The sequence below is a fragment of the Hippoglossus hippoglossus genome, chromosome 17 (assembly GCF_009819705.1).
Source record: "Hippoglossus hippoglossus isolate fHipHip1 chromosome 17, fHipHip1.pri, whole genome shotgun sequence".
In the NCBI taxonomy this organism is placed as follows: domain Eukaryota; kingdom Metazoa; phylum Chordata; class Actinopteri; order Pleuronectiformes; family Pleuronectidae; genus Hippoglossus; species Hippoglossus hippoglossus.
In genome coordinates this window covers 14292957-14320444 of record NC_047167.1, presented here as the reverse complement: position 1 = coordinate 14320444, position 27488 = coordinate 14292957, and the positions used below count along the sequence as shown (strand labels likewise).

General features: G+C 40.7%; 1 protein-coding gene across 11 annotated transcripts in view; it reads right to left on the bottom strand.

The window, feature by feature from the left end:
- Positions 1-23018, bottom strand: part of kmt2cb (lysine (K)-specific methyltransferase 2Cb) — a 60283-nt gene extending 37265 nt beyond the window's left edge. For 8 of the 11 annotated variants that reach the window (XM_034612526.1, XM_034612529.1, XM_034612530.1 and 5 more), the window contains exons 1-12: positions 21755-22534; positions 16088-16276; positions 12290-12378; positions 10136-10283; positions 8858-9064; positions 7267-7376; positions 7048-7157; positions 5420-5582; positions 5097-5268; positions 3379-3493; positions 1644-1819; positions 1137-1489 (exon numbers count right to left, since the gene is read on the bottom strand). In XM_034612526.1, coding sequence (XP_034468417.1) covers positions 1137-1489; positions 1644-1819; positions 3379-3493; positions 5097-5268; positions 5420-5582; positions 7048-7157; positions 7267-7376; positions 8858-9064; positions 10136-10283; positions 12290-12378; positions 16088-16275 — 1831 coding nt within the window. In that variant the 5' untranslated portion in view covers position 16276; positions 21755-22534. Of the gene's footprint in view, positions 1-1136; positions 1490-1643; positions 1820-3378; positions 3494-5096; positions 5269-5419; positions 5583-7047; positions 7158-7266; positions 7377-8857; positions 9065-10135; positions 10284-12289; positions 12379-16087; positions 16277-21754; positions 22535-22563 lie in introns of those variants that run through there. The other 3 variants (XM_034612535.1, XM_034612537.1, XM_034612527.1) reach the window with 2 other exon arrangements.
- Positions 23019-27488: the final 4470 nt, after the last annotated feature.

Sequence of the window (27488 nt, the reverse complement as noted above, 5' to 3'; positions counted from 1 at the left end):
CAGAAACCCAGCGACAAGCAGAAACAGAACTGGATCTAGTTAAGGATGAGTTTACTGTGGGGACGGTGTTACTGCCATAATGCTAAGATTTTGACTCAAATAGTTGGGTCGCAGATCAAGTGCGCCAGCCAGCCAAACTGGATAGGTGCATCCTTGAAAAAAAATATTCTTAATCTAGAAATGCACAAACGACAAAAAAAAGAAAAGAAATGACACCATCAGAGTTTACAATCGAGCAGATTAAAAATTATTCTGATTTGAAAACGAGGTTTTTAAGGCGAGGTTACTTTTAACAACATACTTCTTCAAAGTCACTGAATCTAAGTCTGTCTGAATCTTGCTGACGCCACTTGTTGTGTCTTGTTTTACTATCACACACCTGTTTCAGGCAGATGCGTATACAGCGATCTGCAAGATGATTATAATGTATTTTTAAACAGAGCCTTCTCTCCTCAGTATCTAATGTAATCTTATGTTATATTTGTCCGGCCTATTCTCAAAGTGAGAATCCAATGTTATGTTGTATAATATTAGTAGTAGTCCTCAAGATGAACTTTGAAGATTCAATTCAAATCTCAATCATCACAAACTACATTCCGCAGGAGAAAGGAGGGACAAAAAAGTACTTTCAGATTTCACTACACTGAGCTACAAAGACAATGGAGTCGCTTTAATCTGCGGCTAGTTGAACACCATCTGCTTATTGGGGAGTCCTCCGAAAAATGCTCCAAAAAAAGACCTTTTCTCTGGCCCTCCTCCAAACAACTCTCTTCATAATCCTTTCATCAGCAACAACTGCGACTTTCAGAACTTCATCAAAGCCGACACTTCAGCCCAGTTTAGTCTTGTGTAGCCAAAACTTCCAACCACTTCTGCATGCCTAGAGGCTGAGTCAATGAACCCTCAGCTACAAAGATTGTCTTTCATTTTCAGTCATATCACCTGGTGCTTCTGTGGATTGTTTCGTATGTATTGAAAAAGTTAGATTGCTTGAAATAACGAGACATGATTAAAATGCTGATGAAACAGTTTTCAGAACCAGGTGCGATTAAGAAAAACAAAAAAAGGAAAGGAAAGAGATGACAGCAGTTATTTTCCTGTGTATAATCTAACCCTCTTTTGGAACAAAGACCTACCAGGCTTCTGGGCTGAAATAGCCAGCTTCTCCTCCTGGACAGTAGCCTGAGCAGGCTCTGGATCTGAGTGCAATGGAACAGCAAGTAACTCCGGTTTGGGGTCATTGTGCATTTCAGGAGGCTGCTGAGTGCCAGGTTCTAGGTCTGTGTGCTTTTGAGCCAGTTGTAGGCTAGTCTCAGAGTCTGTGTGCATGGAGGCAGGCTGCGGGCTGAGCTCTGGGCCGGTATCCATATCCTCTGCCTGTAGCGCCTGCTCTGCAGCAGGGGACCTGCAGTTGGAACAGACATAGTCCTCTCTGGGGTGGATATCTGCTTGGCCTGAGTTCTGACGCTCACACTCTAGGTGTAGCCATCTGAAAAGAGTGCAGAGGAATATAACGGATTGTTTGACAGAGATCACTGGACAATTCTATAATGTGATCTTTATTGTTGTGGTTTTCCTAGTGTTGTCCTTAGAGTTACCAGGGAACAGCATAGATATTTGAGTTATAAACAAATGTTTGTTACCTTTTACAAGTGTGGCAGAACAGTAGGTCTTTGTGATGCTCAGGGTCCAGGATGCTAGTACATGTCGCACAGCACAAAGCAGGGTCCTGGTTTAGTACGCAGTTCTCACACAGCAGGCTGTTGTGGTGCCATTGCCCGCTGGTACGTGTTCCACATTGGATGCAAACTCTGCAGTTCTGAGGAGCAAAGTAAGACTTCTCAGTACCATGAAATTCAAAGTTATCAGATCCAATGCAGTATGAACAACAGTGTTTCTGCCATACAGATTTGGCAATTCAGTAACCAAATGGGAAATGAGCATGAAACTGGTCCAGGCCAACAGCGAGTGTGTGCATATATTTCAGACCATGACTCAATCCAACTAAATTTGAGTCAGAGCAGAGTAGTAGCACTAAACCAAAATTCTGCCAATCTACAGTAAGTTGCAGGAAATATGGTGCCATCTCCCCTTCTGTTCCTGACATATGGTATTAAATAATGAACGAATGAAGTTATTTCCAAACATTATGATGTCAAAGTAAATCAGTTTTTTAACCCTGTCATCACTTCATAATTTTATCCTGTTCATATTTGTGTGGAATTTTGTCATAATTGGGATGGTAATGTTTCTCTGCCTTGTCTTTAACGTTTTTGGCACAATTCATTTTTTACATTTTGCTTTTTGGTTAAGCATCATGTCTTTGCGTAGACTTGTTGACTCTGGTCCTGCAACATTTAAAAAATGTCTCAACAGTTGTGAGCAACCGATCCGCAGGGTGGCTCAAGCAAATAAATAGCAGGCAGCATTTTTGATCAAATATCCCACACTGTTTTTTCCCAGCCTGCTATTCTGGAGCTCATACATGCAATGAAACTGGAACAATGACTCATTTTTCATTGATCTCCATTTCAGTAAGTCAACTGCTCTCAGAACAACAACACCTTCTAAGTGGGGACAGAGGTTGGTAGCGGCTGCTCAGGAAGACGCAAGTTACACAGTTGTGTGTGAGACTGAGGGTTGTGTTTCTCCTGTACTGAGTCAGATATAGAAGCAAAGTGTGAAGACCTTTCATCACCTGCTGCCTCTATTTGCTGTGGCTTCCTGTGACCACTGCAGAAAATTAGGTGGTGGGTTAACCAGCTGCCAAAGTGACAAGCTCGCAGTAGCAGCCCACCACTGCTGGAGGGTGAAGGGTGAGGCTGGGTTGCGGGTGATTAATGTGCACACGCATGTACACATGTATACGAACTGTTATCTTAGGGCACCGAGGCCAACCGATGCCTTTAAAAATCCAGCTGTATGAATCACTTCTTAACTACAGGAAGCGTATATATATATATATATATATATATATATATATATATATATATATATATATATATATATATATATATATATATATATATATATATATATATATATATATATATATATATATATATAAACCGACATATTACTCATTCAGAGGAGATATTCATATCTTGAATACTTTAACTGAATTTCACTGTTTATAATTCTCTAACTTGTTCAAATGGAGTACAAATGGAAATTAGCTCATAGCTAAATTTGCTACAAAGATTTTTGTTTGAGATTAATGTATATATATTTATCTAATCGTTTCAACATTACCCCGAGCATCTTCAGCATTATGTCTCAGTAACTGATACTACTGAACTCAATATATTTCTATATTCCTACATACCAACCAGAGCAAACCTTTTTTTAAATTCATAATCAGCATGAGGTCTTTCCTACCTTACACCTCCATCCATTGGTGGGAAGAGAGTCCATGGCAGGTTGCAGACAGAAGGTATGGTAGCCTTTGTCACACATATCACACACCAGCATTTTAGTGTCCTCTCCTGGGTTGCTGCAAAGAGAGAGAGAAGGTTGTATGAAAAGAGCCAGCAAAGGACATTTGATATACTGCACATTAAAGGCACAAAGATATGCAGGATTTAATTTACAATGGTCATTGTTGTGTTGTTTCTCATTTTCGAATTGTCATCATTGGGTTTCCTTAACATTTTTTGAGCATATTCTTCCCTTTGACTTTCCAACCCAGGCTTACGAACACTGTGCATATTCTATGAGACGTTGACGTTATTGTGAACACATCTGTTGTTTCTATAGATACCTGATCTCAGCCATTATGTTATGGATAAATTAACGCATGAATCAGCAAAAAGTAACTAAGTAGTTTTTCTAGAGAATGGAGAAAGCATTATTAGGTTGAATCTATTTCTTTCCAAAACTGACATATTATTCAACCAGAACAAACATGAATTATTCTGAATAAAACCACTACTTTTACCAGAGAAGTTAAACGGCTGGCTGAGCACACCGACTGCCCCTTGCCAACTGACTACCCAATATTGATAAACATATACAGAAGATGAGACCCTCTAGTAATGTGTAGACAAGGACATGCAACATGTTTGCTCTGGGAACATTACAGGGGCTCATTTAATTAGTTACGTTTTGTTTATTTCTCACTAATTATTGTGACAATAATTTTATACATAATGCCTACTCCTCATTACAGAGAAAAGTTGGTATTTAGTAACCTGCAGCTCAGAGGCATTAGTGGGATTTACCTCTAAACTGTGAACGAGTCTATTCCTCAGTATTGCTGTTTTATACACCAGTTGAATGTTTGTGTTGGTAAACACAGCTTGTTAGCAGAGTTAATACAGGGATATTGTCACTTTAATTGTTCGTTATTAGAAAGGGGGGGTGGAAGGTTGTGGTACCATGCTTTTAACACAAACAAAGTAATACTTGCTGCTGCAGAAATGTGAGTATGATAAAATATTAGCCACGCTGTTATACAGAAGCTCAAGGCATGAAGCTGTGCGTCATGTTGTGTGGGGGTGCTGCTTCTCTAATTGCAGGGTTGGGAATGAGTAAGGCTGAGGAATTGGAAGAAATAAAAAGAGAACTTGACGGTAAACATACAAATTGCATTTCTTTTTTTAAAAATATATATATATATAATTATTTTCACTGCCTATTAATACAGATAATAATGCATATCGGTATAACCACAATAGAATTTTAAAATATTTTTTGTTGTCCAGTATTAAGTGTTCAGACAATTTGGAGCCAGTCTCTGAATTTTCCATCCCATCCATTATATTTTGAGACAATATATAATGAACCCCAACTCAATCTTATAAAACACCATCCAGTAATAACATGATATAACAACAATTACTAGGGTTTCTATGTAAAGCTGTTCTAAGCTCAATGGACAGTGTCCACCTGAAGCAAATTTTAAACAAGTTCAGAGGTTATAAGACTGAGCTTCAGGTTGCAACATGAAGTTGGTCCTTCACAAAATTATATAAACTACCAGTGGTAACCATGCCTACTAGCTATAGAGAAACTTAGTGGAGAAAAAAGAAAGATAGAAAACGGTCAAAGATGTGGAGTACAGGATGTGTAATATCGGGTGTCGGAGGGTGACTTACTTGCAGGTCTGGCAGATCTTGCACTCGGGACACTGCCAACCTGCCCTCCTTAGAGGGGTCACGGCCATGTCCAGGCACATTCCATGGTAATGCTGACCACAACTGGTGCAGAAGAGCTGGTCCAGTAAGTCCCCTGGGCTATCGCATAGTGCGCAACTTGAATCATCTACAACTATAGGGAAGAAAATTTAAGAAACACCTTTGAGTCAGGAAAATAAGGGAGGCAAACTTGTTAGACGAGCAGTTGATAAAATTACTAAAATTCAAATCTCCAAGATATATTAACCTTACTTTTTGAATACAATTTACTGTACCCAACTTACATTTGTCAATGGCCAATTCAATGTGTTCTGGGCAGAGGAGCGAGAGACTCCCGATATCCTGAAATGTCCCAGCTGCCCCTGCACAGGGGTAATGGTAATGTTGAGCACATCCTTCAGCACAGCACTTAATGGATGCTCCAAGGCGCTTACAGTATGCACAGTGCTGCAGGAATAGAGAAATCACAAAATAAGTCAAACATGTCTGCTCTCGACTAACATAAATATTTTCCTAATACACTCAAGCAGAAAAAAACTCATGCCTATAGCATTTTCATGACTGATAAATCTTGTGTTAAGTTCTTTATCCTTCGCTGTCTCTTTAAAAAGAATGGTCATCTGGTTTCTCCACTCAGGATTAGGACCCCGTTTTAACCTTTGTTTCAGCCTGTTACAGCCATGCACGCATTACTTCGATATTTAGAGAAATTAATAACTTTTACATACAGAATACTTGAAACAAATGCATTTGTCCCAACGATGCGCCATGCTCAGAATGTCTTGATTGACCCAATCGGGGGTCAATCCAGGTACACTGCGTAGGAACTACACCGAGTTCAAACACTTTGAAGGAACAGTCACCACTGTTCTTCTGAGGCAGTCTGAGGCAGAGCACCAAGAGGTAGAAATTTGCAACTATGTGTACACAAAGTTTATAAAGCTGCACAGACCTATGATTCTGTTTTAGAGTTATTGTGGAAAATGGGCGCATGTGCACAAGCTTCCTTTTCACTCCCACAATTGTCAATACTGTATATAGATGTAGACACACTCATGCGACTATTACGCACAGTTGTGGCTATTAAGAGTGCCTGTACCATTAATTCATCACATGCACCTCATTGCAGTAATATCTCAATCATTATTATTAAATATGAATAATCAACTATTAATTATAGAACTGATATTGAAACATATTTTACAAAATACTCATGATCAAATGAAGAGGTGATTAACAGGACAGTAATGGCTCGAATGTAAATAAATAAAACAATAAACCTCACTCATAAATAATTTAAAGGTTTAGGTTTATAATTCACTCCTGAGTGAAATTTTACAGAACAGTCAAACTGTAGCCACTTGAATAAAATTCATTAAGTATTTACTGTATATGTTGACACTGTTTGGATGCATTCAACCATTTGTTTGTCTCAATTGTGTATTCGGCATTTGTAAACAAAACGAAAAAAATGTTTTTGTTGACTTTACCTGGACAATTAACTTTTGATCCTAGACATGTGAAACCTGCCTTAAAAAGTTGACGTCAAGCTCCTGTCACACAGTTCCTATTTCTCAGTTCTACGACTGTGCACAAACAGCCACTCATGAGTTCAAGTGTAGGACTTGCTGATGGGCTACATGACCACTGGGCTGCAAACGCAATCGGAGAGCTGTGAGCTGTGCCACTGCTAACGCTAGGAGCTAAGCTGCCATGAGAGCTCAGCCCTGTTGAGTGGCATGACCTTTTCCATTTCACAGCTGAGAGATCCACGCTGCCGGGCCGACCTTTACCAGCCAGTCTGATCCATCAGCTTGGCTGTGCCTCACTGACGCAGACCCTCCCCTGCCGCCCCAACACATTAAGATGGTGTTAACACCTATTAGTCCATGGATGTTCTTCCATGACTCACCTTTGTGCTCCCTGAGTCAATGGCTCTGTCCACATTAAGCAGAGATTGTCCCTCGCCCTCACAAACACCTTCGGACCACAAGGCACAACTCTGATGTGCCCAGCATTGCCCTGAAATTTGGATAAAATTTCTATTAATTCAAATGAACATATTGAGCACTTATAGATGACACATTAATATCTAAATATCAACTCTCCAATAAAATTGTCACTGTCTTACCTGACTCGAAGACAGACTGGACCTTAAGATCTTGTGGAAGGCCAACATGAGACAATTCATCCCAAATTCGACTGGCTGGGTCTGGTTCCTCCTCGCAGCTTTCAGACACACTGACACAAAGGAAAAAGTTAGCAAAGAAAGCATGCCAGCACAGATTCTTTTTTAAAAGAGAACAGCTAAAACATTTGCTACGTAAGCTAGAGAGACAGCCTGAATCAACTTAAAAATGAATCAAAAACAGAGACATAAAAGCTAGAGGACGATGTGTTTTTCAAAAGCAAGGAGATGTAGACAGAGAGAATGAGCTGGGGGAAAATGTTAGAGAGCAAATAAAAAGCTGTGGGGGAGGAGGGAGAGGAGGAGGAGGAGGAAGAGGGCCTTCTTGTTTTGGGTCTGCACAAGAGGCTGGCTGTTCTGTCTCATAAAATCTGTTCAAAAGGATGTGTTTCTCTGAGTCCCTGGCTTGAACTAGTGAGCCACATAGCATGCGGAAAATGTGGAGAGGGAGCATTAGCATTTAAAAAGAACCTAAGTTCCAGTAAACAAACCAATGGCCAAAATCAAGACACTGGCTTCTGGAAGCATGATGGCACAGACATGACAAACAGCCGTGTCAGATTATTGTTTAGAGCCAAAGTTTTAACACAGGTTACAAAATGATCTTTTTCCACCTCCTCACGTTTCCACAGTTCCCCTCCACCAACACTGCTTCTCTGACGAATCAATATACAATTTATCCTCCTGCCCTGGGCTCCCTACTCCCCTGCCTCTGTGTGGCACAACTGAGGGCTGGCCCCAATGACCAATCACACAGCTACAACACACACAAACAGCTACTGGTTAGGTTTGGCATTGTGCCAGACCCATACCGCTCACAATGTCCATTACATTATTTCACAGGGAACCCAGAGAGGCACCCAATTGGTTCCAACGGACCAAAACAAATTAGGCAGCTGACCAAAAAGTGTCCAGGGAGGGTCCTTTGTTGGCATGGCATGTGTGCATGTGAATGCACACACACACACACACACACACACACACACACACACACACACACACACACACACACACACACACACACACACACACACACACACACACACACACACACACACACACACACACACACACACACACACACACACACACACACACACACACACACACACGATGTGGCATCCCTCAGCCTCAGGGCACTGACGGATAGTATGGCTTCTAGGCAAATTTATCTAATCTTCAAAGGAAAAATGACAACACAACATGCTAACTGAGGGATGCCCTTTGGCCTGTGCGGTCTGTGTACATGTTTGTGTGCATGGTTCTTTGAGTGTAAGGTCGAATGTGTACGAAGTTAATTTTTTCCCAACATAAAAGTCCAAAGTAAATTTGACCTACAACCGCGTCTGTTATTTACCCACCTACGTTCATCGTGTAAAAAGGCTCAAGCTGACCAATCAATGAAATGAGGCAAATTCTATTTCTATGCAGATCATTAACTTTGAACAGCGAGACATCACAGATGAAATTGCAGTTCTGACCAACACTGACATCCAAGCCATTTGTTTTAACACTGTCAGCCAGGCCTACTTACTTTGTCTTTTCCCTCTGTCCTGAGGTGGTCTCTCCAGCCATTTTTGGCTGAGTGGTTTTATCACCATCACTGCTATCACTTGTCGAGCCTCCTCCACCCTTCTGGATGAATAGTGCTTCAAGCTGAGGCGTGGTACTGAATACTTGCAGATCCCCCTGACCCAGCAGGCTATGGCCACCGCAGTAACAGAAGGCACAGAGACGCTCACTGAAACAAAGAAAATGGGTGGTGGGGGGGTTTTAATTATATATAAGTACTGTGAGTTAAGACAGTGCCATGTGTGTCACCCTTAATTAGGGCCTTCTTTTTCTGGCAATGGGACTGTCTGGGAGCAACATAAATACAAACACATGATGCCTTTGTTCTGAAAAAGGTGCTTAATTTAAACAATGTTTAATTCTGCATTATTTTTTGTGTAAGACTTATGAGTTGAAAACAAAAAGCTAAAGTTGTCTTAGAAATTTTGCAGAGTCCATTTTAGAAAGATATTTTGGAGAATGGTAAATAAACAAAACAAGATAATAGTAGCCAAGAGATTGAAAGTTAAGAAGGAAAAAAAAGGGTAAATATTTATCACGTTGTTAAGCAATGAGATGGCCCTGTTAATAAGATCCCCGGAGATGCTGCTGCTCTACCCTCCATCACTAACATCAATAGCAGAGACAGTCCAGAAGATGGATTATAACCTTTAACAGAGTGACGCCTGGGAGGAGAGTGCAGCCTTAACCAGCAGATTTGATCCATCCATGCATGTGCACACAGCAAGGCAAACACACTTGTCACATAGCAGAATACAAATGCATAATTGCATTCAAGTGCACCACATGTCGACCAAGGCTGTGCCTAAAAACTAATTTCCTCATCAATTTAAATATAAAATGTATATTTGGACTAGTTTAGCAATATAAAAGATAACACTTGGAAAATTATCAAATGTAAACAAGAACACAGCTTTTACTGGTGAATTATGTCATATTGGTTTACAGAGTGTTGTTAACATTAGCAGTGCTAGCACACGTAGCCTTCTTTCCTTGCAGGTTAACCTCTAAATGCCTGAATTTTGTCACGCATCACTCTGGTTGAGATGTTATGTGCCAGTTTACAATCTTACCATTAAAATGTACAGCCATATTTATATTTTCTAGATCAAAACACTGTAAAACCACATTAGTTTTCTGAGGTGTCATCTGTCCCACTTTTTAAAAACAAATGACCTAAAACACTGGTTTCTTTATTTCTCAAACAACGATGATCCAGGGGAAGTTTAGTGTTTCTAACCTGCTTTTGACTTCTCCACTTCCTGGGACAGATGGTCCTGCTGAATTCTCAGCTGGAGGGCTCTGGGCCAGAGGGCAAGAGGGATCGTCCTTCTCTGGCACCTCACCGGTCACCACTTCCACGGCCTCCACTGGCAGGATTTGTGTTTCTGATGATAACAAACAAATGAAATAATCAGTAAGTCATTAAAGAAATAAACATACAATAGGTCACTTGAGTTGCTAGGGGTCTCTCGATCAAAAATATTGACAAAAGACCTAGTTTGATGACGTTGTGAAGCAACGTGGGATCATGGGAGTGGTTGTCTTCACCACCATTGCTGATGAAAATCTACCTGACAATACATTATGGGTGACTAATACAAACAGGGTAAGGAACTTAACTTTAACTCTCTGTTGTCATACGTTGCCTGGGGAGTTATAACACGGACGGGCAAAGCCACAGGTAAAGCGGATACAGGACAACGAAAAGGAACCCCAAATAAAAAGACCCGTTACCTTATATAAAATTGGGGGATTTCTCTGGATTTGAACATAGTGGGAAACATGTTTGATAATGTAAGTACACACGTCAACAACATATAAAACATAGATCCGAGTTGTTTTTAAACATTTTAATGAAGCGTTGTTGATTATTATATATTTAAGGAGCATTGCATCTGTCTATTGCATTTGTGAGTATTCCGGCCCATTAAACACTCAATTGCTCTTTAATTCATTGCCAATTATAACTGTAAAACCAGCATGCACTGTCTGACTAATACAAGCTGTCATAGGGGAAACTGGCTGCATTCTAGTCAGTTTGCTCCAGGTCAAAAACACAGCCATTATTAGTGAAATGGATCTTAAAATATGAGGACCATATGCTCAAGCACTGATTACAGTAAACCCACTGGGAACATCAAGCTCCTGTACAGAATACCAACAACAACAGAGGCAGGGAAAAAACAAGAATAATGGCTGCCAAAATGTCTCAAGAAGTGGGGTTTAATATTAATGGGGGAAATTTTGCATGAATTACAACTGAGCCCAATTTTGTTGCTATCATGAGGGCTTTTGATGTAAATTATATAAAAAAAAGACAAAGTTCACTGTGTCTGTATCACACAAAGCGACTCCCAAAAGTACGTCTCACAGGGACTTTGGGCCCTGGAAATGTTTTATTAACGTAATGTAATTAGGCTAATACCACAATAATTCTGTGTCATCCAATGGAATAACACAAGGATAAATTCAAGCTAATTACGTCCTAACCAAATATACCTATGAACTGTTTCAGTATGCAGTTAGGAATGGTGTCAAATATATTTAAAATCTTTATGTTGTCCAACTGACACAAATCAGGGGTAACAGAATAACTTAATTTAGCTCATGTCTTGACCTTTTCAGAAAACAGATGTAGCCTGCTTCCCCTCAGCTGCACACATATCACTTTACCGCGATGGTATAGAATTGTAGATTTAGTTTTGCCAAAAGCCTAAAGGCAGAGAAAGCCGCTGAGGTAACAACCGGTCTATAAGTTAAGCAGGGAGGAGACAGGGAGCGGAAAAAAACCAAGAGCATCCTCTGTCAGTTTTTTAAGATTTTTTTTTTTATCATGTGTTTTAAATAAAAATTGCGTGTGGTTGGTGGAAGGTAAACTACAGCTAATAAAAGAAAGAGTAGCCACTGGCAGAATGAGACCGACCCCCCCCCAATATCTCCAGCACAGCAACAGAGCAAGCACTGAGATGTATAAGAATGGTAGGCATGGTCACATGATGTGATGTACACACATAAAAAAAGCACATAAATGGGTCTAGAGAGACTGATGGGATTTTAAAAAGCTTTTAGAGGGCATTAGCCTTGGGCTCTTTCCCACTGCACCTCAATGCCAATCTCGGAGCAGGAGGAGAGATGGAAGCAGTAAGGGGAGAAAAAAAAATACACACACCCACTGCAGCTTCACAGCTCAAGCTAAACCCTTTCAATTATAGCACTGAAGTAGAAGCATGAGGTGCCAAGAAAAAGCTCTCATCCATCCTTCTCCAGGAGAGGTAGAACCCTCTGCCTTTGCTGAAATATGCTCTGAAGCATTCTGCATGAGGCAGCCTGGATGCTCAAGTCTTACGTCAGTACCAACCGACGTGTGCGTGATGGATCTGCAAAGTCTCACCTGTGTCCTGAGTGCCTATGGACTCCGTTATCTCAGTCCCGTCCATACTGTCTTCCTCGTCTACGGCAAGCCTTCCTCTGGTGCGACCCCTAAAGTGAGGAAAAGACACAGACGAATTAACAGAGGCAGTGAAAAAGCAGGAGACAGGAGTGTTTGGGTTCGCCTCAAGAGAAGGGGTGGCGATGCGGTAATGAATTAGTTAAATATAGTCACAGCGATCACTGATTTTTAATGGAGGGACACAAACCGGTGGGCATGGTAGGATGGGTGGTAGCTTGGGGGTTGTTCAATTTAGACTGGTAGTACATCAATTTTAAAGATGGAGGATGGCTGATCTGGATAACTCTGCTCTATTAAATTCAGGTCAAGAGTGAATCAGAAATAAGAGGCACTGTTGGCATTTTTGTAACGCCATTCACAAACCAATCCAAATGTACCACTGCTCATACACCAGCATTGTGACGTGTGTGTTGGTCTTCATTGCAACTTTATCGTGTCCCTTGAGGGATGACAACTCATTAGAGTCTAGCTGAACATGCTCAAACTGAATTTCAAATTAGAATGCAGACCTTATGTATTATGTAATAATAGCTCAGTTATTTAAGACACTACAAATAATCTAAAAATGGATGTGCATGCGTCATGTTTGGGATTTTCTCCAAACATTTCCTTGGGGTTATTTGAGCAATTATTAGTGGCTCTGTTTATAATCACATCCAAATACACTGCCATTATTCACTAAAGCTTTGGACAAAACCAATAATACAGTATAAGCATCATAGAATTATTTTTACACCATTGTTAACTCTGTTGTTTTCACCCCCGTCTATTTTGTTGGACAGTTGGTTTGTTTTTAATGCTGATTATTTAACAACAAGGATTAAAAGCGAAAGCAATAAAACCCAATGGGGATATCCCTTCTCATGTGCCATTATTACTTCTTTTCAAGATCCGCTCTGTTGAGTGCCAAGTTAAATGTCATCTTGGCTCTCCCCTCCCCACTTCCCTCTCTTCTCTTTAGAAGATGTCACCAGTGCCTTAAAGCAAGATTTAAAAAAAAGCCATTATCTTACTGAATATGCTCCGTCAGCAAGTCAGACAACTAACATATTCAACCATCTACCTGTGTATCAGTACAGATACACACACACACACACACACCAGCACATGCACTTCTCTTCCACAAACAGAGAGCTTTGTCAGGGGGTTGGGCTACATTTTCACTGCCACTGGAGAGAGAAATCACAAATGGCTGGATGCCAAATCAACTCCTCCCTCTAAATGACTTCCATGTCAAGATAAGGAGAAACCCAAAAAGCCACAAAAGACAAAAATGAGAGTAGAGGCCTCTGGCAAAATAAAATTACCTCTCAGCTCAAATCATACTTTTATATGTAAGTAAGGTGGGAGCAACCAAGTGTTAACAGAGAACTTTTTTTTAGGTTGTTTAGGTCCACACAGTAACGGATGAGCCAAATACAGGCTGTCATGCTATACTTTCAAATAACACTGGCATTTAAACAAAATCTAAACTTACACAAAATACTCCTGAGGAATAGGATTTTTCCCCACAATTAAAAATTTGAATGGATGCCTGAATGAATTATTAGAAGAACAAACCAAGAGAAACAACTACAACAACTTAGATGATTGTAGCATCTGCACTAACAAGCTAGAGAATCAAAAACAACAGTTTCATAGTAGTAAATAGTGCATATAAAATTCCAACTTAATTTTCTCGTAGCACATTTCTTTGTTCAATGTATGACTGCTTATGAGAGAAGGAGCTGGAACATTCCGCACGAAAAAAAGATGGCAATTATATACATTTCCAAACTATACTTCATCTGACAGGCACAAGGTCAGAGACGTGGCCCAATGAAGCCATGTAGCAGGAGCAAGCTAAATGTGTAGAATAACAGCCCATTTACATCTTTCAGCCATATGCCGTTCTACACCTTCTCTAGCACTTTTACAGTCTATAATTTATGATGTTTAATTAGGTTTCAATTCCAGAAAGCAACGCACAAATAAACTGTGTGTGACATTTTCAATCTCTGACCACAATCTAGTGTGTACAGACAAACTAGTTGGTGGTGACCTCTTTACATAGCCTACTACACAGGATTCAAATGTAATTATATATAACTAAGCTAAAGGAATCGAATTTCAGCCAGTCATTTTACTGACAAATGCACAAGACTAACATTCAACCCCATACCATGCACAACTTATTTCCCCCCCCCCCCCCACAGTCCCACCAGAGGGAGAGAGGAAAAAAGAGAAAAGGTGAAAATAATGCTATGGTAAGTAGTCCCAGCTAGCAAAGTGCTGCCTGGAAAACCTGACACGGATCACTGTCATTCTAGCGTGGACTGACTAGCAGATGGAGCGTGGGCAAATCAAGTAAATACTAACAACCCGGTCTACAACAGTGATTTCTGACACGTCCTCTTTTGTCACAAGGAAACCGGCATTTCAACACTTAACATTTGTAATTTTAATATTTATTTATACATATTGCTTGTATTCATTAGAAGAGGCAGCCAGTTGGTCTGACCACAAGATAGAGAGAACATTTGTGGTGGAGCATAGTGGGTCACTGAAATAGTAGTTTTGTTCCTAATCTTTTAAAACAGGGGCTTTCACTAACCTATTGCTTTTACGAACAATAGTGAGATTACACATTAGGGTGTATGTAATTGGCGTTACAAGATGAGGTCCATCTACAAAGCTCTGATCATTGTTGAGACAGTTAAGGGACTATTTTCAAGGGATTCAGTGGTTAAAATCCAGTAAAATCTGATGGATCAATAATGATCTCACAAAAACAACTACAGTCTAAATTCTGAGCGTGACAACATTGACCATTACAACAATAAATACAACTGCAAGAGTAGAACATGAACTGCTGGTGTGATCTTGACCTGTTCATCAACATGAAACAATTCAAGTCTGTCCCAGGTCATCCTTCCAATGTGGCATTAACGCATCATCTGGATGCTTGCAGATTAAATGATCCATTGGGAGCAGGGTATTAAGATTGATTGAGAGGACAGACTAGGGAGAGAGTTAAGAACCTTGCGGGCATTTTATTACAGAGCGGCTCTAAGCTGCATTATATGTTGCTATGGGAGTAACAAAGAAGCCAGACATCTTGTACAATTCCTCACAAGATATTTCTGTGCTAGTGTTACTCAAAAACCTGTGAATATCTTTCCAATATTACGACATTTTTCTCTTTTCCTCTGCTCGCAGCATTAATTTCCTCATTTCTACACATCACATTATAATGTGATATCCATTGATTTAAATGATAATGGACATTTATTAGAAAAATAACACGAGTAATAATCAATAACACATGACAAGGTGTTGTAATCTATTTAGAATATTTTTTTTTTTTAAGATTGTAGAATTTGTAACATTTGTATTTCATTTAACCCATCGTACAGTTCCATTCCTTGAGAGTTAAAAGGGTAACAAAGCCTCTTTGCAATATTGTTGCTTTGAATTAAAATTAAATGTGATACTTAATGATGTAGAGAGTGTAATGGGCTTGACAATGGTAAGTAGAAGAAATTATATTTCAGGAATAATATTGACCACGCCTCTCACCCAATGTCAGCTGACATTGGCTCCCCCCCCCCGACCCTCATAGAATAAGTGGAATACATAATTGATGAATAATACTGTATTCATTCCAAATTTTGATTGTATCCAATTCAAGTATTGAAAAGGAACACTACTGTATAAAATTAAGAAATTATTTATTTGCATGTTGAGGAAAAAACCTACTTCTTTCTGTTCTTCGGCGTGGATGAGGGTGGCACCTGGGGTAGGATGGCAGCAGCATCCTTGCGTGGCCTGCCACGTGGTCGCTTGTCTGAGTGGGCAGGACTTTCTGTGGACGTGGCCCCTACACTGCTGGAGGGCGGTGAGGGTCCCTGGTCAGAGGGCTCCACAGTCTTATCCTCTGATGACATTCTGAAAAAGATAAGAAAGATGAGATTGGGATGTTTAACGGCAGGTCATCCAAGCTTGGATAACACAACTTTTCAAACTCTGAAAGATGAAACAAGTGCCAATTTTCACCTCATTTGAATTCATATTCTCAACAGGCTTTTAAGGAATTAATAGTAAACAGGAGATGACATGAAATAAGAAAAATGTAAGCCTGAATGTTTGATGAATAAACGTGGGAAATTTCCAGATGTCCATATATTTTTAAGCATATTTGATAGAGCTATATGTATCGCTCAGACAAATGGAGCCGCAGTGTTGAGTGTTGAGGAAGTTCAATAGCTTGTGATGCAATTACGTCTACTCCACTCATTTCTGATAAATATTCACTAAACTTCATCCATTTCTCAGATCTGTTTGATCATGCATCAATACTTTATGTCCTTGGGCATCCACTTTGTCATGTAACACACCTACTTCTGACCATATTCAATGGGTTTGAAGCATCTTGGATCTGGTTTATGTGCCTATGGAGCATTACCTTTACTCTATCCAAAGATTCCTACCTTTCGTGCAAAAACACCCTCTGTATCTAAAACTGAAAAATGTTTAACTCTGGGCAAAGACATATTCATCAACTTAGCTTCCAAACAATGTAAGTGGACTGGAGCGGCAGCAATTTCCACATCTTTCTCCAAGCATTCTGCAAACACTCCACATGCAGCAGCTCCAGGTTTTCTATTTCACTGCAACCCACCCACTTAAAGAAAACCCACTACAAACCGCTCAATGGTAAATATGGTGAATGCTACCGGTTAGTTGCATTCTACAATGTGAAGTCAAATTATTAGGTGGCTCAAAAGTATACTGAAAAAAACAAAACAACGGTAAACTGATCAAGCTTCCCTTTGGGTTATGTAAAGCATGTTTGGACAACAGAAACATGTTAACAGCCAAAGATTGTTCTATTCCACTTATATTGTATATTTGGGTGAGTTAAGAGCATTGTGGGTAATGTTGCAAAATGAGTGAATAGGACTCCTTATTGTCAGAATAACACAAATAAAGGCAGACAACAAATGTCTTTGTGTATTATTATTTTGTGTCAATACAGCTTGTTCATGGGATGACGTACATACTTTCCACTTCGAAAAAACCATGCTTCTACGCATCCCTCACATGCCCTGGTCTAGGAATGTCACAAGAACCGGTACTGCCAAAAGTCTAAAAATGTCAGGGTACTCTTTACCAGAGGTACCAAACAATACCCACCTGCCACTGCAGGATGGTTGCCGCACATTGCATTTCCGTAGTCCTTGTAACGTTCCGTATTACCCTGCCTTCTATTCATGACTTGACATCATCGATTAATAACTGACTAAATGTGTGATTAGCGACAGAGATGAGCAGACACACACACACACGCACGCACGCGCTCCTGCAGACGGGAGAGAGGTTCTTCCCACAGATTGTGACACAACGCTGTGTTTTAACTTGTTGCAGAATAAGCGAAGACCCTGTTTATCCAGGAACATGGATGTGACATCAGCGGGTTATTGTGGATATTGGTTCTGCGTGTGGATGATTGGAGAGGAGCTAAATCACTTGTTGACTGGCGCTGGGGGGGTGCAGCCTTGCACTCAAGTATATAGGTGTGTGCGTGCATGTGTTAGTAAATTGCGTGTGCAGCCTCTGCTGTTTTCTTACAGTCATTGAGCTATACCTGATAACTGAAATCTGAATTTTTCTACATGCCACTGACCTTTTTATTTTTTACTTGAAGGCTACATAGTCACTGTTGGTTTTTGTATGTTCAAATATTTTCTATAAAAGAGTGTATGTTGAAGAAAATGGGATTTATTGTTTTTTTTTTTTGCCATGGTATAGAATAAGATATCGAGAATCAATGAAATTTTCAGGAATCGGTATCGACTACTACATTTTTGGTATCGTGACACCCCTACCCTGGTCCAATCACATGTCTAATAGTGACAGGCCTTTTTTCCCCATTGGTTGTATTTTTTCAACCCGTCCTGTGTTGACAATGTGATCGTCATATCTTGTAAATTACATTTAGCATCAAATTGTGTTGCTCCATGATTTACAGAAGTTATTGCATGATGAAGTATTGCTGTTGACCAAATAAGGGATTTCCTAGGTTCAAAAATCTAACCTTTATTAAAATCTTATCTTGCATCTATCATATTTTACCAGCCACTGATTGGAAACGTATCTCTTTCTTTTCCAGACTGGTTTTTCCCACTGGACAAAAACGGTCTTCTCCAAAGGTCGTCTTGCTTTTTGACACTGAAGTACAAAAGCCATACCTTAATGATGACCAATGGCCATTTCCAATTCCAATTAAAAAGAAAAGAAACAACATTAACTGTGTTAATAAGGTGTTGGGTCACCAAAAGCTGGCATAACAGTTGGCAAAGATTCTAAATGTCTCTTGAACTTTACTGGAGAGACTCATCAAAGAGATATTCCTTCATTTGGTACTTCTATGAAGGTGTTCAACTGCTTTGAAATGTTGTGACTGCAAAGGGCACATTGTTTGGTGCTCAAACCATTGGGTGACCTCTGTGCCCTGTATGAATGCATATGTGAAATGTCTTTTATATCCTCTATATTTCTTGAGGTTTTTGACTGTAATTTGTCATCTGTGTTGTGCCAGTATCTTGTTAAGATCGAGCCTCTCTCAACAAGGTAGTGCAGCTAAGACTTTGACTGTGCTGCAGGCAAGTGATGCAGCACAAATAATGTTTTGCCCATCGCTTAGAGCTTAACTGCTACATAGTAAAAAAGTGTTTACAGATTCATAATCATGCTTTTTTTTTTGGGGGGGTGGGATGTGCTCCTAAATTGTAAATGGATGTTTCCAGTAAACCAGTTCAGAAGACTGTGTGACCGGCCCATCCCTTTTACGACAAAGGACCAACACTGTGTCTACAATAGATGCATTTCAACTGTTTTTATTAGTTGACCATCTCATGTGCATCTCTCAGTACAGATTGTCAGCATAGCAGCTCATGAAATGTGCACCACTGTGATTTGAAGCATTTCTCTCTTCTTCTGATTTACGTGCATAACAGTTGATCAAATATTTTACTGCCAGCAATGTTAAAACGCTTATTTCACATCAGAACTTCATCTGAACCCAATCTAGACAGCGACAATTGACTGCAGCTGTAGCTGTTGTGCTGCTTTCACGACATGAAATGTAGACATGGCCAAAGTCTTTTTTTTTGTGCAATAAATGAAAAAAACAATAGCTAGAATGAAAGAGAATGTTGAATTTAAATTTCTCACATGGACAGTACCATCCAATGGGATGCTCATGTTGGTTTGCATCTGCTGATAGGAAAGTCACCAGTTGCCAAGACAGATTTAACTGTTTGATAAAGCCCACGATAGAGTACATTGTGGCTGTTTTTGACAGATCATAAATATAAATGTATGATGTAAATCTTCACATTGGTGATTAAAAATGACAATTTTTGGTCCATGATCTCCAATGCTTGATTGTATACTAAGATTAAATATGTCTAACAGTGTCTTGTGTCTAGGCAGTAATGCAGACCCATGCATAAAACCCTAGTAAAGCCTAGCAGGGTTATGACAAATATATTCTGATAAATTACTCATAAGTAAGTTATTCGTAAAATATTTATAAAACAGATATTTTTCCCTTATTTGGTTTTGACAAAGACAAAAGGTAGCCATTTTTTCAAAATATCTTCCTTTTAGAAAGCAGACTACCCCTGAAGAGCAGAGGAACCATGCCTTCAACATAGAGTAAATGCTAAAATCTACACCTAGCATCTCTTACTAGATTGTTTTTCTGCACCAACATGCAATTACATCAGACTACATTATGACTAATAGTTTGGATGAGTCATGATAGTCAACTTTTTCATTTCCAGTAAAGCAGAAAAATGGTTTCTAAACCATGGTCGACCAGATTTGCATCATTACGCTGTATCCTTTCAAATGTAGCTTATGGCCCATCCGTACAATACGTGTGTTTATGATTTGTTGTTTGGTCCCACATTACATACACTTGCTCTTATCATGTTTTTATACTGAACTGTTATTTAAATTCAGTGCTATTAAAAGGTAGTAATTCACTGTGGTTTGGGAGGACATTGTATGGCCTGGGCTGAATTCAACATTTTGTATCACTGAGCCAGGAGAGGTCTCGTGTTTTTTTGCTGTTCGATATCGTGGAACTAATACCACCTTCTGCTGCTGATCTGTGGCAATTCTCCCTTTCTCTTATGTCTATATTGGCCTCCAACAGCCTCCGGGCCCTGTGGACAGATGGCGGTCGAACAACACCAAACTCCACAAGAAATAGTCATTATAGCAGTTAAATTGTCAGTGCAATTATCCAGACAATACGAGAGTCAGAGCTTACATCTCCAGATCAGGAGCGAGGAGAGGGGCTAGCGCTGCTCCCAAAACACTACACGGGTGAAAATACTGTTGAATAAGGACCATTTTAAAAAGCAGGAAAGCCTCCCTAGAAAGTGATGGAAATAACCACTCGAGGCAGGGATCTGGTGACTCCCCGGCAGTCACGACCACCATGGGCACAATTGCTAACGTTAGCTTTTGTTAACTCAAGCTGGGGCACAAAGCAGCTGCACACAGCTAACGATAGCTAGCCTGTTGTGTTGAACTCTGTCGCCTTTTCTTTGGCGACCACAGACCCACACACAAAAAAGTACAATTGGCATCGATGTGACAGAAGAAAAGCACAAAGGAGCAAATCCATCTTTTGCAAGACGGCGGTTGGGATTCAACTGGATTCGGGAATTTGAGGGACATTTCCCGGTGAACTTTGAAAGAGGCTCCCACAGCAAACAGGTTACCTATGGATGCAGTTAGTTGGCCAACTCATCGCCTCCACCAAAAAAACACACCAAACCTCAATGCTTCTGCCTCCCATTGTCCCACAGCTGACACTACAGTCTAGTGGGTGAGGGTAAACTTTACTTGCAATCGTTTACCACAATATCCGCGAGCCCACCTCCATCTGGATACAAGGCGATGATGAGCATTTGTGCCCAACACACACACACACACACACACACAAAGGCTCGGTCTATTCAACGGAACGGAACTGTTCTGCTGGAACTACAATGCTAGGCTTAAAGTGAAAATGACATGCTATACAATGACGTAAGCTTTATTTCTGCTTTCTGTTGCAAACAAAGGGTGATTCTGTGCGACTACTGGTCTCAAATTGTGTTTTAGGCGATTCAAAAAAGTGGCTAATAGCCCCCTGGTCCTGGCTACACAGCGCCCATGGACCGTTCTATTGAATGTTCCCTTCCGTTGAATAGTCTGAGTCATGAGAGCCAAGGCGGCGACAAACCCCCAACATCAGACTGGAGGTGGATACCGTCGGCTCAGCTTCACTCCAAAAAATTAAAGGTGAACACCACACGAATGTGGCCGGCGTGAAAAGCAATTAAACTCCTCAGCGGGTCTTACCTTCCAGCCCTATGAGTAGCGAATTGTCCTCTTCATGTCCAAAATACTGGGAGATGAAACGTCGCACTTATATCAACCCCCAGCTAGCTAGCAAGCTAACCGCGCTAGCTAGCCTCTCTCCAATGAAGCAACACCGCAGTTCTCAGAAATGCATCACGCATATCATTATATTCCAACGCTGCGATGTTATTCCCAACTTTGCCCATTTGATGGAAGGGCGGATCATGTAAATCCAGCAGAATAGCGCTTCACTTGCATTCGGAGGCGGTGGGGGAGAGATCACTTTCCTTTCTCCAATGACAGCTGTCGTCGCACGAGTTGGGGTTATGTAGCTAGTTGGTGTTAGCCACCCAAGTGTACGGCCAACAATTCTACCATTTACGTGCGGAGGAAACGGAGCCAGGAAAATCCAAGCGGCTGCAAGAGTCGGTAAAACGCAACTTTAAACGCGAATCCCCGGCGAACGCGCAGTCAACGCTGGGTTCCGACCGCTTGGTTGGCAACTGGTTCTATTTTCTTCAGCTGCGACCGACGAGCTGCGGGACCAAGCGGCCAGTTAGGAGACTCTCGCGGCCAGCCTGCCACGCAGCACCCGCCGCCCCCCGAGGCATGTAGCAACAAACATTAGCTCGCCAGAAATACCACCCCGCCTGCCACCGGGGCCGAGCCGCGAATTTACCCCGAAAACAAACCACAAAATTAAGTTGAAGATGACGCTCCGGCGGACTCTGTAACGGTGGCCATATCTAATGATAAGTGGCACCGCAGCACAGCCCCTCTAGGCTCCTCAGAAAAGTAGACCCACCTACCTCTGCCAAACACTACCGCACGCGAATCTTTCCCTTCATCGACGCGACTCGTCGACGGAGCGGTGTTCGGTGAATCGATCAGCGGATCGGTACCGTCGATAACCACACGTGGGGGAAATAATCCCACGTAAAAAGCGTTTGGCAATTTCTTCAAAATACTCTCTGACCCTGCGGAGGGATACGGGCATTTAGTAAATAAAATAATGGCTCCGGAGAGCTCGAAGAGACGGAGTCTGGACTCTCACCGAGGCTGGAGGAGGATCGTGTGGATCCTCGGGTTGCTCATGCAAATGTGAGTGGAGTGAGTCCTGCAGCCTTCAGCCTCCTCCAGAGAGAAGGGAACACAACACATGGATCAGCTTAAACACGCAGAGGTCGACTCGGGCCTCCAGATGACTCCCAGGGTGGCGGGCCGACCCAATGCATCCCATCACCTCCCGGCTTCTCCCTCTCCGGCCGGCCCGAGTGCTCAGTAGCCTGCAAACAGGCAGACATACTGTACATGCAGGGGTTAAATTTCGGAAAAGCCCCCAGGGGTCGGCTTCCAGTGGCTGTACATAATATGTGATAGAGCCAGTGAGCGATTCGTGTTTACGTGCATTTTTCTTTTTCCTTTTTTGGGGGGGATGTTGAGCGTTTTACTTTTTAACTTGCTAAGTTCATTCGAGTGAAGCCCAGAGAAAATGAACGTGGAATAAACACAGGCCTGTCCCTTTAAATGCTAAGCCATGCTACACCATGGTACCACCTTCTTAGACTGTGAGCTCCCCCTGCTGGCCAACACACCACACGCCACACTACGTGTTTACATTTTTTTTTTTTAAATCAACATGACTAAAGGGATAGTTCACCCAAAAATACAAAATTACTCTTGGAGTTTGAGGGATAACCAGTGCTGCAGCCGAATCCAATACGATTGAAGTAACTGGTGACCACTTCATGATATGGAAAGAGTGTCTATTTGTTTACTATTCAGTTATATCTGAGTCACCCATCGCTATCAAAAGAAAGAACTAGAAAGGGAGTCAGTAGAGAGTAAACCTCAGACGAGGCCCAACAGTCCCCTTATGAAATCAAATCTAAAGTCACTAGATCTGAATTATGGTCCTAAGCATGCCCAGATCTTTTTTATCAAGACCCAAAGATTTTCTCTGACAAATCAGCAATCCTGGATCTGATCTGCCCCCTCATTCAGATCCCTATCAAAATTGGTTCTTCCTTTGGTTATGACCTACCTCTCCACAAAACTTTCATGGAAATCGTTTGGGTAGTTTTTGCGTAATCCTGCTAACTCACAATTAAACACATGAAACGGTAGCACTGTCGTGCGTTTCCGTGCACTGTGTTACGTAAAGTCTTAATTTTGGGTCAGTGGTGTTGCCTGATGTCGAGAAGTGTGAGACGCAGCACTTTCTAAATGATGACCTTTGAGCTGGTGTTTGTTTACACCTCTAACCACCATTGACCTAATTACCTATAGAACCACACCAAGCCGCTGTTAAGTGATGCAGCAGTGATACTCTGGAGGACCTAGTGTAGACAGTGTAGCTACTACGCTCCTAAGTCAAGTTAGTGCGCTCTCGTCTGATGCAGTAAATTATCTTTATACTAGAACTGATTTATAGAGATTTGTTTTACTTTGAAAAATAAATAAAAGGCATTATTTGTGTTTCTTATTTGTATTTATTCTTGACTGTAGATTCAAACATCAGTCCTTTCATTCAAAAGCACTTTACTCTAACACAAAATTACACGTATACACGTCATTGTAAGATTTAACAGTATATAATTTATTTTATACATGGAAAACAAAGCTGCAGGTTTCTTTTTAAACAGCCTCAAACATGTTCATTTGTTCAGGCGTTGGGATGTATTTTGGTAAATTACAGACAGAGGGCAGCATGACTCTGTTTTATTCAGCATGAGGAATTACAATATGATCAAACTGCCAATGAGAATTCAACATGATAAAATGCAGTCAGGCTGGTTTTCTGTCTTCTCTGCCAGTGTTCATCTAATTATTCAAGTTATTAAAAGTATCAGTACCCGGTTTGTGGTGAGTTTATTTCCCCCCTTCTTAAATAATCAATATTGGGAGATATTGGTTTGTCAGAGATGAAATGCTTTCTTGAAGAAAATTGTACTTTCTTGATTCTTGTGGTTCTGGGTTTGTACCCTCATGGTTGAATGCACTTATTGTAAGTCGCTTTGGATAGAGGCGTCACCTAAATGAAATGTAATGTAATGAAATGAGCAGACCAGAGCCGGAGGAGCAACAAGTCACGTATAAGGGTCCAAAGCTAAAGCCTGTATGATGTGTCTCATGAAAACACCAATTTCCACAAAGTTTCACAGTTTTTAAACGATATCCCATCTGAATTCATTGTATGAGACCTTTTCATGCTCATCTAAATCTCCATGTAAATTCATAATGTAGGTTTATATAATTATTAGCAGACAAATGTGCTTTAATATAGTAAGTCATCCCGGGCAAAATAATACATAATTACATGCTGAATGGATACATGCTCAAGGAGCTCTTTTCTGGTTGTTGAGCTTAATTGATGCCCTTTGGCTATCAGCATAAAGGACTCATTTTTTTCGGATAATACTAAAGCTCTATGACTGGGAGATAAAATAATCTTCTTTTAAAGCTAATGACCTGCGCTTTTCTGGCCATGCAAGTCATCATGTGGGTGTAAAGTCTTGAAAATCAGCATATTTGTGTGTGTGATATTTTATAAAGTTACTGCTTTCTCGTTATGCTTTTTTTTTTTCCCTCATGGTGATTTGATTTCATGCCACACAAGGACTTGACTGATTATAAGCAAAGCCGGAAATTGTATGTGTTGCAAGGCATGCAAGACATCAACATGCAAAATATATCATTACTGAAACATGACGTTTTAACACAGAGACTCAAAATGGTCTGAAGAAATATCCTTATCCATATAGAGAGAGGAGGCTTCTAGAGGCAAAGCATTGATGTTGCTCGGGGTAGGCAAACGGCAGCTGCAGAATAACAGGACAGACAGCTACCAGGTGAGCAGATGGATCATATTCATATAATAGGAGAGACGAGAAATATGATACCAGATGCCGGGCTCTTTGTCTGCAGAACAGGTATTGCACAATCCAAGCTCATATGAATTCATTGCACAGCGAGATAATTATTTTTTCCCCCATAATTACATGCAGCACACAACTCTCTAGTATGTTGTAAAAAATTAGGCTCAGTGTGAGTGCTGAAGACCACCGAGAGTACACAAACTTCAAAAGGCTCCGGGATAGGGAATCTGTTTTAATCTTTAATTTCAAAGAGATAAACTGTTTAAATATTTCAGAGATAAATTTGTATCATAATTTCTTCTGACAATGGGGAGTTTAAACTCGGTGTGGGATGACTGTTGCTTACCTTTCAAAAGAGAGGGGCTGTTCATCAAGGTCTCATTACAGAACAAAACTGTGAACTTTTACAAACTAAACTTTGGGTGTTTGGTTTGACTGGGGATTATTAAACAGGCAAAACTGGTTGTGTAGGTGGATGTGAGCGAAAGAGACGGAAGGGGAGAGAGACAATGTCTCTTCTGGCCGTTTCTCAGAAATCTTTGTTATTTCACTGGGGCCTGAACTGTTCAATTTCCACTGCTTTTAACTTCTCAACACCAAAGTGTTGAGTATTAAATGTGCTTAGATGTTATAAACAAATATTAGTCAGCCGTACAGACATTGCTCTGCTGTGAAGAGCGGGTCGTCCACTACCCAGAGGGTCTGCGGTTTGATCTTAGTCTCCTCCCTACCGCATGCTGAAGTGTCCTTGGGCAAGATACTGAATGAAAAATAAAAAATACACAAATTAGTAGCTGACAGGGCCCATTAACTACTACTATTAACAAAACAAGCCATTAGCTCAAACAACTGACCTAACATTTAAGGGGAGAGCTATATGCTGGTTGATCAGACCATCTGGAAACAATGGGGGGGAAACAAATACACAACAAGTAAAACGTCATGTAAAGAAACCAGAAACCCCCAGGCTCCACCCTCAGCCTCATCTTTTGGCCAAACCAGGCAGGACGTATCCTGCAGCAGATGTAGTGAGATAACTCACTCAGTAAAAGTTATATTGAAGATAAATTGCTAACCAGCAGCAGATGTCAAAGATCACCAGCAGAAGCTGGGGACACGTCATCAGTTGTGTGCCTGTACTTGATTGCATTCATTTGGCTTTAAACTTAGCTATGTACATTCCAGGGTTCGAGTGTGTTCATGGTTTTATTGTTTTTGTTGCGATATATATTTTTCTTGCAAACAATTTCGGTAGTGGACCAACAGGATCATAGAATGTTTTGGCCTTTATCACTGTACACCCTTACCCGAGGAAGGCCCCCCCGGGGTTGATTAAGTCCTGGGGTGTGTCCCATTGCCAGTCATGTTTGGTTTTTGAATTTACGATTTGTAGTTTTTTCAAAATTATAATCGGTATCAAGAGCTGGATCTAATTTTCGTAGTACTTTTATCTGCTTGTCTAATTGTATTTAAAATCTGGAGTCCATGTCTGTCATCATCATTAGGTCATGATATAATGTTCTCCTTTAAGGGATTTAAAATTTCTGACACGCCACATGATCAGTGCAAACTAGTTATTAGCACAGTAAGCTAGCACTAGTCAGGCTCCATCTTGAAGTGGTGCTTTCCCAGGTTCCATGCACTCCACAACTTCAGGTTGACTATTGTATTTCATTAGTTTATACCAGAACAATGTCTTTTGTTTTTTTATTTTTTGTAATTTTGTGTGACTTTGAGGTTGACCTTTCTTAGTCCTTATGAACCATGACGGAAATTGATTGTACCCACTGAATTATTTTTGAACTGATAAAATACAGGAAAATGAATCCCAGCTTTGTTGGAATCCAAAATTTTTT